At 44.4% G+C, this 16,214-nt stretch overlaps 1 protein-coding gene across 1 annotated transcript in view; it reads right to left on the bottom strand.

The window, feature by feature from the left end:
- Positions 1 to 10,343: 10,343 nt before the first annotated feature.
- Positions 10,344 to 16,214, bottom strand: part of Creg2 (cellular repressor of E1A stimulated genes 2) — a 38,196-nt gene continuing 32,325 nt past the window's right edge. The window contains exons 3-4 of the mRNA XM_006980415.4: positions 12,115 to 12,228; positions 10,344 to 10,788 (exon numbers count right to left, since the gene is read on the bottom strand). Of these exons, the coding sequence (XP_006980477.1) occupies positions 10,641 to 10,788; positions 12,115 to 12,228 (262 nt within the window). The 3' untranslated portion in view covers positions 10,344 to 10,640. The remainder of the gene's footprint in view (positions 10,789 to 12,114; positions 12,229 to 16,214) is intronic.

The raw sequence follows: 16,214 nt of genomic DNA, 5'->3' as shown, positions 1-16,214 counted from the left end.
TTCAATAATCCTAGAATTTAAGGGGCCAAGGGAGGTGGATCTTGAATTCCAGGAAGGCCTGTGTTACACTGGGAGATGCTGTCTCAAACAAACAACAACAACAACAACAAACAAAAAACAAAAAAAAGGAAAGAAAAGAAAAGAAACACCACTGTCGAAGTTTCATGTTTTGTAAGTCTACACTGTGCAGAAAGTATTCATCTGGGTGTATTTACAAAGGGAGAGAGCTCAGTGTGTCTCTGCTATAGACCAGTACCGAAATTGGCTTTTGGCTTCCCAGTTCCTCTCTTGGATTGGGGGTTCTAAGAAAGTCAAGTTTCGGCCGGGCATTGGTGGCGCACGCCTTTAATCCCAGCACTCGGGAGGCAGAGCCAGGCGGATCTCTGTGAGTTCGAGGCCAGCCTGGGCTACCAAGTGAGCTCCAGGAAAGGCGCAAAGCTACACAGAGAAACCTTGTCTCGAAAAACCAAAAAAAAAAAAAAAAAAAAAAAAAAAAAAAAAAAAAAGAAAGAAAGAAAGTCAAGTTTCCCCGGTCAACCACCAGGTGGCGCAGTGATTCTTTGCCTCGGCCGTCCTACAAAATCACCATGGCAAAGTTAGAAACTCCCAGAGGTTCAGCTGCTCATCTAGAAATGGCCAGGAGACGAAGATAAACTCCCGAGAGACGTGGAGAAGGCAGAAGCCAAAGCAAGAGGGGAAGCCATCCCCTCCCAAATACCTCGCGTCCCGTTCTTGTCAGGGGGACCTGACAGTCGACAAACGGCTTCTGTGGGATGTGAAAACCAGGGAAGAGACGGCGCAGCCAGTTCTTTAACCCTTCCGGTGAGCTGAGCATGCCTGCGATCAATCCCATTCCACGTGGGAAACCGACTTTTAAGGAGGAGAAGCAATGAATCGAGGTCAGCTCCCTCTCCCAGCCAATTTTATGATCCTAGGATGGAGGAAGACATCAATCTATTGACCAGTGAGCTGAGAGGAGGATGGTTTGGGGGATAATGGTACCCAGAGAGGCACACACAAGGAGCGAGAAGCTAAATGGTGCTTCCAGCTTGACCATTTAGGACAATACCAATACTAAAAGAACTGACTGTTGCATGCCGGGTTATTTCCGTCACCGTTTCTGGGTTTTAACACTGAAGGCAGAAGGAAATTTAGTATCACACCAATTGAAATCAGTCTCTTAGGATCTCTCCTCTGCATCAGTTATGTGTGACTGTGACCACAACATCTGAAGAGAACAGCTCACGGGCAGAAAGATCAATGCGACTCACAGTTTCAGTCCATGGTGATAGAGACGGCATGGCGGAGCATTTGGTTCACGGTGAGGTGTGGAGTCCAGGCTGTTCTAATCACATCAGAACAGGAAGCAGAGGACCAGGCAGGAACCAGGGTCAGGAATGACCTTCCAAGGCCACCCTTAGTGATTGGGACTTCTGCAGCTAGACCCCACACTCAATGTTTCAGTGTCTCCCTAAACTGCATCAACAGTTGGGGACCAGGTATTCAAACGGTGGGCCTGTGGGAGACATTTCCTTTCAAACCAGAGTACCCCTCAGACCTGATTCCTCACAAGGTTGTTTTAGTGCCCTGGCTTCAGCATGGTGGTATAGATCTCCAGCATTTGTGACTCCATCTTGAGTTTTATTCTTGTCTTTTGGGGCCCAGTGTAGGAGCGCAGCCCAAAACAATAGTCTTCAGTAATTTTTATTTGACATTCCTGGGACTGATGATGTACCTAAGTTGATAGAATGCTTGTCTTGCAGGCAGGCGTGAAGCTCTGGGTTCAGTCCCCGGCATCACGCAAACCTGGGTGTGGTGGATCACGCCTGTAATCCCATGGAGAGGTGGAAGTAGAGAGGTCAGAAGTTCAAAGTCATCTTCATCTACGTAGTGAGTTCAAGGCAGGCCTGTCTCAATAAACAAAACACAAGCAAACGCCAGAACCAAACTAAAATAAACAGCAACAAAACCCCCAAACCATTACTCACCCAATATGCCAAAATCGCCATCATACTTTAAAGCTCGTAGTGCTGCGTGAGCTTTGCCCTTAGCCATGGCTGACAAGCAGACGGCTGGGTGTAGATGCCCAGAGGATCTCACTGGCCTCGTTCCTTTTTCCCGTAGGTACCACGCCACCTCTGACCACAGCATCTGGCTTCCTCAAGCTACTATCTTCTCCGTCTTCCTGCTTTCAATGCTCTGGCCTTTGCTTATGAGTCCAGGTCCCTCCCCACCCCAGTTGGTTGGTTTCTTAATCTGCTTCCTGGCATTGCTGGCTTCCTTCCTTTTGAGAAGAGTGTTGCTACCAAGATGAAGTCGTTCTTACCAGACCCCAGTGAAATCCAGAGCTGGGAAAGCATGAAGTGCGCAGGAGGGTGACCTGCCCTCAATACGGATGGTTTCAGGACTTCCTCAAGACCTGAGCAGAGCGCCCTTCAAACTCCCTGTGCTGCTCCTGCCTCATGGGTTTCTCTAATCAAAGCCGTCCAGCATTCTGTATAATCACTATAGTGAAAGGACACCTCCTTCATGGACCCGATGTGGGCTTTGTCTCCAAGCAACTTAAGGACTTTTGCCAGTAAGAGCATCTACCTTCTTCACACACACCTGGTGTGCCATCTCGTGAATCCTCAATTCTAATCCTTTTGCTCACTTACAAGGTAATTTCTTAATGCTTGTCAATGCTTCTCAGCATCTTCTTTTCATCTTTAATACTTTCTGTAGTATGGCCGATCACCCACTCTTAGAAACAGTCAGAAGACTCCCAGAATCTCCCCTTTATCTCCTGCACCTGCTCCCATCCATCATATAACTATCTTTGCTCTGCCCACACACAGAGTCATCCCACAGGAGGAGAAACCGTGGCTGCTCTCTTGGGAAATCTGCTGCGGGCATGCCCAGTCAAAGAGGTGGACCTTGAAAATGTGGACCTCAGGTTTAAAATGAGCGCCAGTCCTTGTGAACACAATTCAGCACAAAGACAAACACAAAAATTATCCAGGGATGGAGTGTGTTATGTAGTTAGCCTGGGAACCGCAGATACTGAGGATGCGGGCTGAACTGATTGGAGTTAGAAGTTCACAGGCTGAGGCCTACTTAGTGTTTATAAAATGTGGTGTGTTGAGGGCAGGGTCATTGACTTGCTCGCCACTGTAGACCTGTTCTGTTGCCACCAACCTTTCTGAATAGGTGTGTCAGGAGAGCATGCTGGAGTCTCTCTGCTCGGCCTGCAGGAAAGCAAGGGATGGGTGGATAGAAGGAGGAAGAGTCTAGACACATGGACAGAGGGAGATCAGTTCCGGAGAGAGCCTGCTCCAAGTGTGGCCACGGGATTGGGGGCTGAGGTAGAGGTGAGGAGGAGACAAGCCACCTGGGTTTGCAAGGAGTTCCGGACTGTAGGAATAACAGTTGTATTAAAAACAGTAAATGCAGGGGATGGGGAGATGACTCAGTCAGTAGAGTGCCAAGCATACAAGCATGAGGACCTGGGTTCAAATCCCCAGCTTCCACGTCACGGTGGGTTATGGTGGCACACTGCCTGTCACCCCAGTACTGGGAGAACCAGGACAGGCAGAATCCTGGAGCTCATTGGATAACTAGCCTAGCCAAATCAGTAAGCAAAGTGGAGGGAGACTGGGTTCACGGTTAGGCCAGTAAAAGTGTTTGTTATGCAAACACAATGACCTGAGTTCAAATCCCCAGCACCCATGTAAAAATTGGGGCATGGCTCAAGACCTCACACTTGTAATCCCATTTTTTTGTAGGGGGCCAAGATAGGAGTATCACTTAGCTGACAGTCCAGCTGTGGTTCAGTGAGAGACCCTGTCTCAGGGGAATAAAGTGAAGAGTAAGAGAGTGGGACATTTGATGTCCTCCTTTGATCTCTGTGTCTATGTCCATGTGTGCCCACCTGCACATACACATGTGCGGATAGCGCGCGCGCACGCACACACACACACACACACACACACACCCCTAAGAAAATTAACGTGGAGAATATTTAAGGAAAACATCTGACATTGACTTCCAATCTGCACATGCACACACCTGCACGCACACCTGTATGCATATGTACACACACTAACATGTCTATACAGAGAGTATGCCACATGTGCACACACACACAATTTAAACAATGAAACTGGTAACTACTTTGAGAATGGGAACCCTAGAGTGCGGCTATTACAGCATTTCTTTCTATTTATATATTTTTATTCTTTGACAATTTAGTGTGTGTTTACAAAGAAATGTACTCAGTCACCCCACTTTCCCCCTTCCTCTCCCCTGGGATTTCTGTCCCCCGAGTCCACTTCTCAATTTCATCTCTTCTCTTTGTTTAGTTCAAGGAAAACCCATTACACCCATTTAGTGCTGACTGTATACAGATGACTGTGGATACAACCAGAGGCCAAGCCCCCAAAGAAGGATTCTCCCTCCTCAGCAGTCAGTTGCCAGCAGCCCCTCAAACAGCTGGGCTAGAATTTACAACAGTGTCTCTAAGTCAGCAAATAAAGTTCATGTAACTTAGAGCCTCATGAGGTCATAGCAGCCAGGATCCACGGGAAGCCGTGAGAGTTCCAGCTACTCCGGAGGGTTGCTTGAGCCTAGGGGTTCAAGACCAGCCTGGGCAAGACAGCAAGCCCAGTCTCACCAGAAAAATAGGTCCTAACAAAAGTCACCTGCTCGTTCTTTTCTTTCTATTGGATGGTTTTCAGCAGCTGTATTGTAGTAGCCTCTGTTTTCTTAGGAATCTAATAATGTTAATTTATAGCAGTACGTATAAAAGACTATGTATAAATATCCCGACATAGGATAGCACAGTCAAGCATAGAAGCTGTATTGGGAATGGAATAGTCTTTGACAAAACAGACATACCTAGTGTGAAGCTCCACATGCCTTACACAGGACAGACAAACCACAACTGTCGCAATGAAGTTTCCCATAGGTGACTTGCTATCACAATCAAATAACCATCAGTAAGTTATTCCTGAGAAGTTTACGGCCACTAAATATTTCACTGGTGACAGCTATGTTATTAAAGATGAAATACAAGACTTTGGGGATCAATTTCAGGAACATATTTCAATCCTAAAACAACACAGTCACCGAGAGTCAATATACACCAAGGTATGTGGACACCGGCTGGGAGCAGAATTTCACAATGCGCTAGCTTCATGGTTGTGGGAGGTCATGACAAATACATACGAGTCTGGCTTTACCGTAGATGTCTCATTAGCAGAAAGCAAAGACCAGCCCCTCTAGGTATTTAGAGGATGATTACTGATAATGTAGTGAGAAAACTGTATTCACAAACTCAATTACTTGTATATACTTATCACTTATTCAACATGTGTACATCAGAAACTTGAAGACACTCATCTCTCCTAAGTGACCCACAGAAAATCTGTATGGTACACCCATTCAGTTTCTTTTTCATGGTGCTGGAGCCCTGCCCAGTGCTCCATGCTAAACAAGTGCCCTGTTGTACCCCAAAGCCCCATGAGCTTCTTAGTAATTTGTGTTCAGTATTAAATAAAATTCATTACACAACTTTTCAAAGAAGGGTTACATGGCTCCTACAAATGTGTATATTAGTAATTACAAAAGTAATGTCTCATTTCTGCTAGGTTTTGATATGTAGCTCTTCATTTTGTTAGGGACTCACAAGTGAGTTGGCATCAATGACTTATTAAGTGAGTCTTTCCATTAAACACTTCCTCTGAGGCAATTGTAGAAGCTGAGATCGTTGTAGATAACTGAAGATTCAGATGCAGTTTTAAGAAATAATACAAAGAGGTCCCATGTTCCTTTTACCCAGTTCCCCCATTTTAATACTGATTTAGGTCAAGATGTGGATACTTCATCAGCGCAAGAATTTGTCGTTATCCACTTGTAGTTATGTTTACCTATCTCATTCCATACCCTCTTCCTGAAAACTCCTGACATAGTCTTCGTTGTTAAATTTTACATTCAGAATGTTACATGAATAGAATTCTATAATGTGAACACTCTCGTGGCTTGTTTAATCACTTAGCATAATCTTCTGCAGATTCCTCAAGCTGCTGCTTGTATCAACAATTAGTTCCTTTGTAGTGCTTAGTAGTACTCTATGTCATAAATATACTGCCATTTGTCTTACAAGCCACCGGATTAAAGGACAACTAGTTGATTCCAGGAGAGAGAGAGAAAAAAGAGAGAGAGTTTTGAGACATGGTCTCTCCATGTAACCTTGGCTGTCCTGAAACTTGCTATGTAGACCAAACTGGCCTTGATCTCACAGAGATCTGCTTGCCTCTACCTCCTGAGTGCTGGGATTAAAGATATGTACCATCATATCCAGCTGATTCCAGTTTTCTAATGTTAAATAATTCATGTGAGTTTTTGTTTTTTGGGGAAGGGGGTGGTGTGTGTGTGTGTGTGTGTGTGTGTGTGTGTGTGTGTATGTGTTATGCAGCAGTGTGCATAAGGAAGTCAGAGGTCAATTTTGTGAAGTCAGTTCTCTCTTCCTACCATTTTAGGTGGTGTTCAAGAATTGAAAGTCTGGTCATCAGAGTTGCTTGGTAAGCTCCTTTGCCATCCCTATAGTATGCAAGTCTTTGTGTAACCATACGTTTTCATTTCTATGGGATCAGTGTCCAGTTTCTGGTTGGTAGGCAGTTGCATATTTAGTGTTTTAGGAAACAGCCAAGTGGCTTTTCAGTGCCCATTCTATTTGATGTTCCCAGCAGCAGTCTATCACTACTTTCTTCCTTTAGACCCTTCTTGACATTTGCATATATTCCCAACACTGGCCCTTGGCCAGATGTGTAGTCTCCAGACATTAGCATATAGTCTCAATACTAGACCTTGGACAGATGTGTAATCTGCAGATATTAGCATATATTCCCAACACCAGACTTTGGCCAGATGTGTAGTCTACAGACATTAGCATATATTCCCAACACTAGCCAGATGTGTAGTCTACAGACATTAGCATATATTCCCAACACTAGACCTTGACTAGATGTGTAGTCTACAGACATTAGCATATATTCCCAACACTAGACCTTGGCTAGATGTGCAGTCTGCAGACATTAGCATATATTCCCAACACCAGACCTTGGCCAGATGTACAGTCTACAGACATTCGGTCACCATCATCCATCTCTTCATCCTTTTAACAGAGTCCTTTGCACATCCAAACTTAAATTTTAATGAGGTCTAATTTATCAAAATTTCCTTTTATGGATTATGCTATTGTTATCAAGGGCAAAAACACTCTGCTGAGCCCTTGTTCCAAAGGTTTTCTAGTTCTTTCCATCTCACTGTAGTTTCACATCCGTATGTTTACAGACATGAGCCCTCTGACTTAGTTTTTATGTAAGTTCTGAGGTTAGCCCAGAGTTCACTGTGAGTGTCCACATACTCCATCACATTTGTGTGATTTGGCTGTCCTCCGTGTTAAACCTGTGTACCTTTGTAAAAAAAAAAAAAAAGTCCAGTGCAGCACACTTGATCCATTTCTAGATTCTCTGTTCTGTCCCATGGATCCATGTGTCCATGACTATTAATAACAAATTGTTTTGCTTACTATTGATATACAATGCATCTTCCCATTGGTTCAAATGATTTCTCCTACTTGTCCTTTTTTTTTGTCAGTTTTTTGAGACAAGTTTTAGAGCCATGCAGTTTTGGTGCCTGTCCTGGATCTTGCTCTGTAGACCAGGCTGGCCTCAAACTCAGAGATCTGCCTGCCTCTGCCTCCCGAGTGCTGGAATTAAAGTCATGTGCCATCGTACCCAGCTGTTTTTTTTTTTTTTTTTTTTTTTAGAAATTTTAAAGCTATTTCAAAGACTGCAAAACCTTGGAAATTTTTTTGTGAGTGTGGTGCTTGTGATTAAACATAGGGCTTCGTGCATGCTAGGCAAATGTTATGCTACTAAGCTGTACTCCTATTCTGGAATATGACTTTTATAGTAAGCCTACATATGTTTATTAAAATCTTGCTGGGGTTTTTATAGAAACTGCATTAAGTCCAGAGCCCAGTTTAGAAGAATTAACCTCAACTCTATTTTGTGTCTTCAAATATATGAACATGGTACATCTTAATTGTTTAAGTCTTTGATTACTTTTGTTAGCATTAAAAATAATTTTTCATCACATAAATTCTACACATAATTTGTTAACTTTATACCCCAAATACTTAGCTTTCTTTGGAGTGATTGCATATGCTATCATGCTTTTAATTTCATCTGTTTTTAATATATGGAAATTTGTTCAAATTTTATGTGCTGGTATTATATCCTGAAATCTTACCATGCCCTTTAGGCTTGCTGACTTTTTTCTTTTTTCTTTAAAGATTTATTTATTTATTATGTATACAGTGTTCTGCCTGCATGACAGAAGAGGGCATCAGATTTCATTATAGATGGTTGTGAGCCACCATGTGGTTGCTGGGAAACAGCCTTTGAGCTGTCTTTCCAACCCCAACTTGTTGACTTTTTAAAAGTGGGTTATTTGGGATTTTCTGTGTAGATAATCAGGTCATTGTAAATAAGGATACTTTTGTATTTTTCTTTCCAATTTGTATGCAGTTAACTTTTCTTGCCTTATTGCTATTTCTAAAACTTCTAATTCAGTCCTACAAATTTAAAATCAATGTGAATTCCTGGAGATTTGCTAAAATGAATTTTCTTGAAGAGGGCCCATCTGTCTCAGGCCCATGAGCTTTCAATATTGTTCTCACTGTTCTGCCTACTCAGATTTCATTTCTTATAATTTTAATAAATAGTTGATAACAGTCTTTAGTATTTCTAAGTGGAACCTGCTCTTCAAAGCCTTTGAAGTATCATCCATAAAAGGAAACTGATCATACAGGCTAACAAAAAGACATCAGTAAGACAGATTGGGAAGTGGTAACACTTAGAGGGTTGCTATCTGAGATCGACTTATGGAGTACCTTTAACACGTATTTGCTCTTCCAGCCCCTCCCCAACTGTCTATTGGGAGTAGCAATCATTTTAAACTCTAGAAATAGAAAATACCTTTAGCAAAGCTACCCTATGATTATATATTAGAAATAATGATTGTTGGAAACGCTTGTGAATTGGCTTAAGTCAAATAAAAAAAGATTGTGCAGCTTCCTGGATTTCTAGTGATCAGCACTAGAAATAAATATATATATTTAAATATATTTTGGCAACATAAACTCTGCTCGTGTCTTACTTGGTTAAACAAAATTATTTTGTTTTAAGAATGTGTATATTTTCTACATTAGTGTTGTACTTTTATGTTCTATAACATACCTGATCCACTAAAGAGAGTTTCTAGTCATTATAGAAAGACAGAAAACATGGATACTGTTAGAGCCTTTCTGGCCTTGGTGGTGCGTGCCTTGGTTCAATCAGGCCTCAGTTTCAGTCTAGTATCTTCCAAATGCCAGAAACTCTTGTAAATGGTTTGTTGAGAAACTTCAAAGCATGCTCCCTACCCTGGCACTCCTGCCCCCCCCCCCCAGCAGTGACAAAGGATCTCCAGACCAGTTAGTCATTCTCCTTTACAATCACAAGCCTAGTTTGATGACTCCCTGTGCATGTCAGTAATGCTTTCATTTTTAAAACTGGAAAACACGGAGGTAGCAGCCCATCCATCATGTGCCGTGAACTCAGGCATCTGAGCTTGGGATATTGACTGGCCCTTTATGAGCCTCAGCCTCCCCGCCTGAAAGAGACACTAAGGACACACTTCTTCCTGGGTAGGGCTTCAGTGAGGTGACTTCTGTTGAGGGTCTGGCCAAGGGCTGGACAGTGAACAGACTCTCAGGAGAGTTCCTTCTCTTGCACATTGCTTGGCTTTCTCTATTGCACTCTCCCCGGCCCCATCTTCACTACGTCATGTGGAAGAAGGTGTGTCTTATTCTGGATGTCACATCTCATGAATGGTAGAGGGGCACGGTCTACCAGAAATACTAGCAGTGGGGATCTGGGAAGCTCTATACGAAAACCACCCCCTTCTCACTAACAGTCTGCTCACTCACAACAGGCCGGGCACAAAACTGCACGTTCTTACTCCCCCAGCTATACAATGGGGGGGGGGCTCCTCAAGTGACCTGCACATTCTAGAAAATACATCTGCAGTTCAGTGATGTAGTCAGTAATCTTCGGACAGAAAGCCTTCCACCTTGCCCTGAGCCCACAGCAATGCAATGCGGAGCACGTTCAGCTCTTTTAATGCAAGGAGCTTCCATCCGAAGCACTGCTTTCGGATAGTAAGCAACACAATGTTCTCATGATACAAGGCAATAACATGGCACATATACATCACCATCATTTTTTTTTTTTAAAGAAACGAGCAGCAACTACCACTTCTGTTTTGACAACCATGATTTCCAAGTGGGTGTGTCTGGATTGAGTACAGCACAAACAATTTATCTTTCTATGCGAAGTGCCTGTGTGTGGACGGCAGATCGGCAAAGGACCGCTCCAGTGAATCTCAAGTCTAGCCCAAGGTCCTTCCCTGTTCATCCTTTCTCATTCTGCTGCAGGATGACAGGGCGGCTAGGCACCCTTCAGCAAAGAGACAGCAGTCAGACAGGGACTGTCTGGCTCCTTCACTCCAAAGGTCTTCACTTTAATGCAAAGCCCAGGACTTTGGCGTTCCTGTCAGGCCTTTCTGGGAGCTGCTTTGAAGTATTCCTCCCTTGGGATGTCCGACACACCTCCGTACCATTTCTTAAGCCAGATGTGTTCTACCCACATCTTCATGAAGAACCATTCGTACTGGCGGGGCCACTTCCTCATCCCTGGATGCCTGAAGAAGCAAAGGGAGAAGACAGTGAACCTGCAGTCATCCGCGGGTGGGTGCACCTCAGCCAGTCCCAGGGACCTCCCACCTCTGTGCCTGATTCGGGCTGAGAGTTGTTCAACCCCCCCCCAAAGGTAGAAGCTGATGAGTTGGGGAACAGGGCCCGGGGGAGCCCTAGGAAGGCAGGAAGCTGTAGTCTCTACACAGAGTGGCTAAGAGCGCCATTCTGGAGCCAGGCTCTGAGGTGTGAATCCCAGGTCCACCGCCGATGGGTTCAGATGCTAATGCTGCACCTATGGCTATCCCCTCGCCTGGCATGTGGGTGAAGGTGACGATGCTCATCACAGGGCTGCATGGGGGAGCAAACAGGAAGTACATACAGAAATAACATTCGGTTCTAGCCAGTGCTCAGTGGATGCTGATAATTGCCAGTGGGAAATGTCAAGAAAGACCATGTGTGTTTCTGTATGAAAGGTAACAGAACTGTGAGCCTGTGAATGCATCTCCTCATGGGGAGATTTCCAATCCTGCGGGACGCTGAGAACCCAGGTAGCATAGACAGGGAGCTCTATCTCCCCCCCCCCCCCCCGCCCCCTGCTACACTGATACCTGCCTTCCAAATGCATGGTAATATCTTCGGAGGCAGGGACTAGAGTTGGTCTGTTTTTGTTTTTTAATTTTATAAAAATAAAAATTTCCTTCACATCTAAAGACTATATAAGTCAAGGACCAACAACAAACTGGAAGACCATCTATAACAAAGCAAATGCCATCATGATCTTCATAGAGATGTTTGAGCATGTCCATTGTGGCACTGGTGTCAGGGGCGGGGCTAGGAAGGCTCAGTCGCTTTCCTTGCAAGGCACATGGGCTGGTTGGGTTTTGCCAGTTTGACTAGGGCCAGGGTCATCTGGGAGGAGGAAGCTTCCACAGAGAAAAATGCCTTCATCAGATTGGCCTATGGGCGATTTCTTGATTAATGATTGATGTGGAAGGACCCAGTCCACCGTGGGCAGTACCACCCCTATGCAGGTTGGCCCTGGGGAGTATAAGAAAGCCAACTGAGCAAGTCAGGAGGAGCAGGCCAGCACATAGCATTCCTCCACCATCTCTGACATCCATCTATTCTTGTCTATTTTGGGACAAACAATTTTTTTGCTGTAATTTTTTTTGGTATGGTAAGGTCTCACTATGTAGCTTAGGCTAGCCTTTATTCACTCTGCCGTCCAGACTGGCTTCAAATTCCAAAATTTTCTGCTTCAGCTTTCCAAACGCTGGACATGCACCACCATACCTGGCTCTAAGGAGACCAACTTTAAAGCATCTTCATACCTTGAAAACATAGCTTGCTTGGCGAATTCTACCTCCCCTGGTGGCACCATGATCATCCGGCCAGTGAGTGTTAACCGGGCACATCGGGGGTCTTCTGGGTCAACGATGTTTTTCCTGCACAGGAAGGACATTGTTAGTGTGTTTAGGCAATGGTGACACAAGAGTCTGAAATGCCAAGGATTTCATCAAACCTTTAAAACGGCCACATTGCAGATTATACCAATGCCAACTTTTGTATCGTCTGTAACCACTGTAAACTGTTTTGTCATAGGCAGTGTGTACCTTGTGCACATGCTGGACACCACCAGGGTAGCCAGAGGACAGCTGAAGTACTCTGGGCTAGAGCCCACGTGCCACGGGAACAGTCCCCACTCACTTGTTACCTGAGAGTTCAAGGGGTATGTCAAGGGACCCACAATCAGAAAATTCCCGACTGTATCTGAGACTGGGGCTCGGCTCCGTCCTCACTGCTTGGGGCAGTCTACTTGAACTGCTGTCTGTTTGTCCATCTGCCCATCTCTTCTCACCATGTTTGGAGACTGTCCTCCATTTTCCTGTCTCTGCAGCTGACTCAGTCAGCCTCATGGCCCTGTGGGCCAGCTCACCTGGGAGACCTGCAGCTTTGTGTCGCCAGCAACACTTGGATGGGCGTCTTTTATGCTTTTATTTATGTGTGCGAGTGTTTGGCCGGCATGATATCTAGGCACCAGGTGTATACCTGGCGCCCAAGGGAAACAGAAGAGGGCATTGGCTCCTTTGGAACTGGAGTTGCAGATGTTCACAAGAACTGTGTGGGAGCTGGGAATCAAACCCGGGTCCTCTGGAAGAGCGGCCAGTGCTCTTAACCACTGAGCCATCCCACTGGCTCTCTTTAACAGGGTTTCTTAATATCTTACCAGCTGCAGTGACTCTGTATCTGCACTGGTCCTCTCCCTCTGCCTCCCGGGAAGCTGCCTTAACCCTTTGGTAGCCAATCTGTAATCCATATATATTTATTTCCTATGGCCATAGATGAGTGTACTCACTATGGGACATACAAAGCAGGATCGGAGAGTTTCCAATGGAGACTGGGATAAATGAACCTGTGTTTGCCGATTGCCAGTTTTCAAGGGGAATTCAGGGAAATTGCAGCCAAGGGAAGGAAGGGAACATGTTATTTGTTGTTAGTCAATAACTCCGGACATTGTGGAGAGATACAGGTATGTCCATCCATGCTCTGGTATAGCACCTTCCCTGCATGCTGCTCCCATCATGACATCTCATCCCCCAAATGAGCCGTGAGACCCCAAGATAGCATCACAGCTTTCTCTTGCTTTTCTGTGTCAGAGATGTCCATGGAGAAATTCTCAGCTTGTGAGATCATAAGAACTTCCTGACCTCCAGTTCAGGAAGGTTCTGCCCCATGCCCTGGAGAAAGGAATGCTGGCCAGAGATGCCTAGAAGAGCTGGACAGACTCCGCTGTCTCCTCGTTGCCTGTTCCCATTCTCAAAGGATGCCTTGCCCAATCACTTTCTACCTGCCCATCCACACTTCGTCCATCTAAGTCTAAACGTGGGGAGTTCACCGGGGGCCTTCGAGTCATCCACCTGAAGGCTCCTGTCTCATGTAAAACTATGACTAGATACAGTGCAACACCATCCTCTCCTTAGAGTGTTTATTGTTGAAGGGTGTCACCTTGTGGCATCATACTGACATACTGAAACCTGACATACTGGAACCAAGAAATCACGGGGTTAAAGAAAGCAAACCCGGCTTGACTTATGTGCAAAATAGAGCCCCAAACCAAAAAAAACCAAGGCTCAGCAAAACTGAAAGAGCGTTCTGAGAGGAAAAGCCGCTGAGCCGCTCCCAAGTTCAGCCCTTGGAAGCTGGGGCCACTCAGGCTGGTACTGAATTTTGTCAGTTCATTGGAATGTTCAGGGTAGGAGGAAAGACTGGTCACCCCGGTATTTCTCAAGCCTTGAAAGGCATTGCTCGGTTTCTGAAAAGTGTTCCTCCGGGCAGATGCAGTTCCAGACAGTGTGTCTGTGTGGCTGTCCTGTCAGCAAATTTCCAAGGCTTAGGAAAGATCCACTCACCACCCCCCGCCACCCCCGGGTGTCTCACTCTGTCTTTCTCTTTGCTTCTCCCCCTTCCCTTTGTCTATTCTGTAACCATTTTGACTTATTGTAATAACATGCATCATGCAAACCATTTTGACTTATTGTAATAACATGCATCATGCAACCTTGTCAGATCTTGAAGTTTCATAGTCTTTGCCCTTTTCTTTTCTTCATTTTTTTTTATAGGAAGACACAAGCAGTGAAACCCCCACATATCACCCCAACGCCATCCTCTTTCTGCCCCTTGGAGTTACCTTTAATTTAGGGTTTTTACATCTGGACATGTTTTTGTATTTTATTATTTATAGGCACCAGCAAGCAATATCTTGCTTTCTGTATGCTTAATACGGTGCACATATATCAAGTCATAAGCCTGCAACTTGATGTCTTCCACTTGATTTATGTGGAAGATTTATTCTTGTTGACAGCGGGTAGTTCTACTCCACTTATTTTTGTCTTGCCTATAGAAGTCTATGATAAAAACATTTATCAAATTTATTTATTCATTCCAATTTAGTTGCCCCATTTTCAATTTCATTTGGTTGTAAATGATTCTGTGCTAGTCACTGCTACCTGGGACTCCCCAGGTAGATCTGAGAATTGCTGTTGGTTGGCATGATCTCTTTGGCTTTGCAAAGTGCTTTTGCAATTTATATTCTAAGCAAGAAGGACCTTGTGGCGATTTATTCTGACACCTGATATTCCTAGGATAAAGTTTTTCCAATGAAAAGTTTCAGCAGTGTTTTAGTTGGATCTCCTTGATTGTATATAAAATTAAACAAATAACATGCTTCTACGTTTATTGCTCAGTGGCTTTTCTTTTCCTGTATATTTTTCTGTTGGGTTATGTGGTTTACCTTTTTCTTACTGATCTATAACTATGCTCTTACACTTTAGTTCCAACCCTTTCTCCAGATATCTATGTATTTATATTTAACTTTAAGTCTAAATCTACCTATTTAATATGTAATAACCTAATTATTAGAGTTATCAGATAAAAGAATTGCCTGGGCCATACTCACAGGAAGAAACGTATTTGTTGTTTATTAGAAATTCAAATATATGCAGTCAATTTTTCATCACTGAGCAAAATAACTTAATGGAGGAGGGTTCACTTTGGTCCATGGCTTCAGAGGTATCAGTTTGACATCAGCGAGCCTATTGCTGTGGGTCCAAAGGAAGCTGAGCACTCTAGTTGGGGACCATGAGGAAAGGAAGGGCTGCTCACTTCCTAGTGGATGGGAAGCAGGAAGGTCAGGAGGAAGGTATATCTTCCTAAGGCATGTGATTTACTTCCTTTATGATGGCTATTCTTGGTTGTCAACCTGACTATAGCTGGAATTAACTAAAATCCAAGTGTCTGGGTACACCTGTGAGGGATTTTTTTCCCCTTAGTTAAATCATTTGAAATGGAAAGACCACATTTGGTCCTGATCTTTTGAGGTAGGAAGATATACCTTTAATCTGGATCATACCTTCCGCTGGCAGCCTATGGGAAGGATGTGGAAGAAGAGGCTTTCACTCTGCCTGCTTGATCTCGCTGGCAAGTCAATTCCTTCCCTGAGATTCTGTTGTGTACTGAAGACCAGCTGAGACATCCAGCCTCATGGACTGAACTACTGGATTCTTGGAACTTCCATTGGTAGACAGCCATTGTTGGACTAGCAGGACCACAGCCTGTAAGTTACTCTAATAACCCCCCCTCTACACACACACACACACACACACACACACACACGCACATGCACACGCGCACGTGCACGCGCATTCATAGTCTATCAGTTCTGTCCCTCTAGAGAACCCTGGCTAATATATCCTCTAACTACGCTTCACCTTCTGAAGTTCTCATCAGGTACCAAACTTATGCTGTGAACTGGGGACTGAATTTTCACTCATGAGTCCATGGGGAGTATTTTATATCCAAACCATGCACTCTGCCTGGGCCCCAAAGACTCATGGTCACCTCTTAATAGCACTATGCATTTAGTCCATCTCAA

The sequence above is a fragment of the Peromyscus maniculatus genome, chromosome 21 (assembly GCF_049852395.1).
Source record: "Peromyscus maniculatus bairdii isolate BWxNUB_F1_BW_parent chromosome 21, HU_Pman_BW_mat_3.1, whole genome shotgun sequence".
Taxonomy (NCBI): domain Eukaryota; kingdom Metazoa; phylum Chordata; class Mammalia; order Rodentia; family Cricetidae; genus Peromyscus; species Peromyscus maniculatus.
The sequence above is the reverse complement of the archived record's forward strand: the minus strand, read 5'-3'. Positions and strand labels throughout refer to the sequence as shown.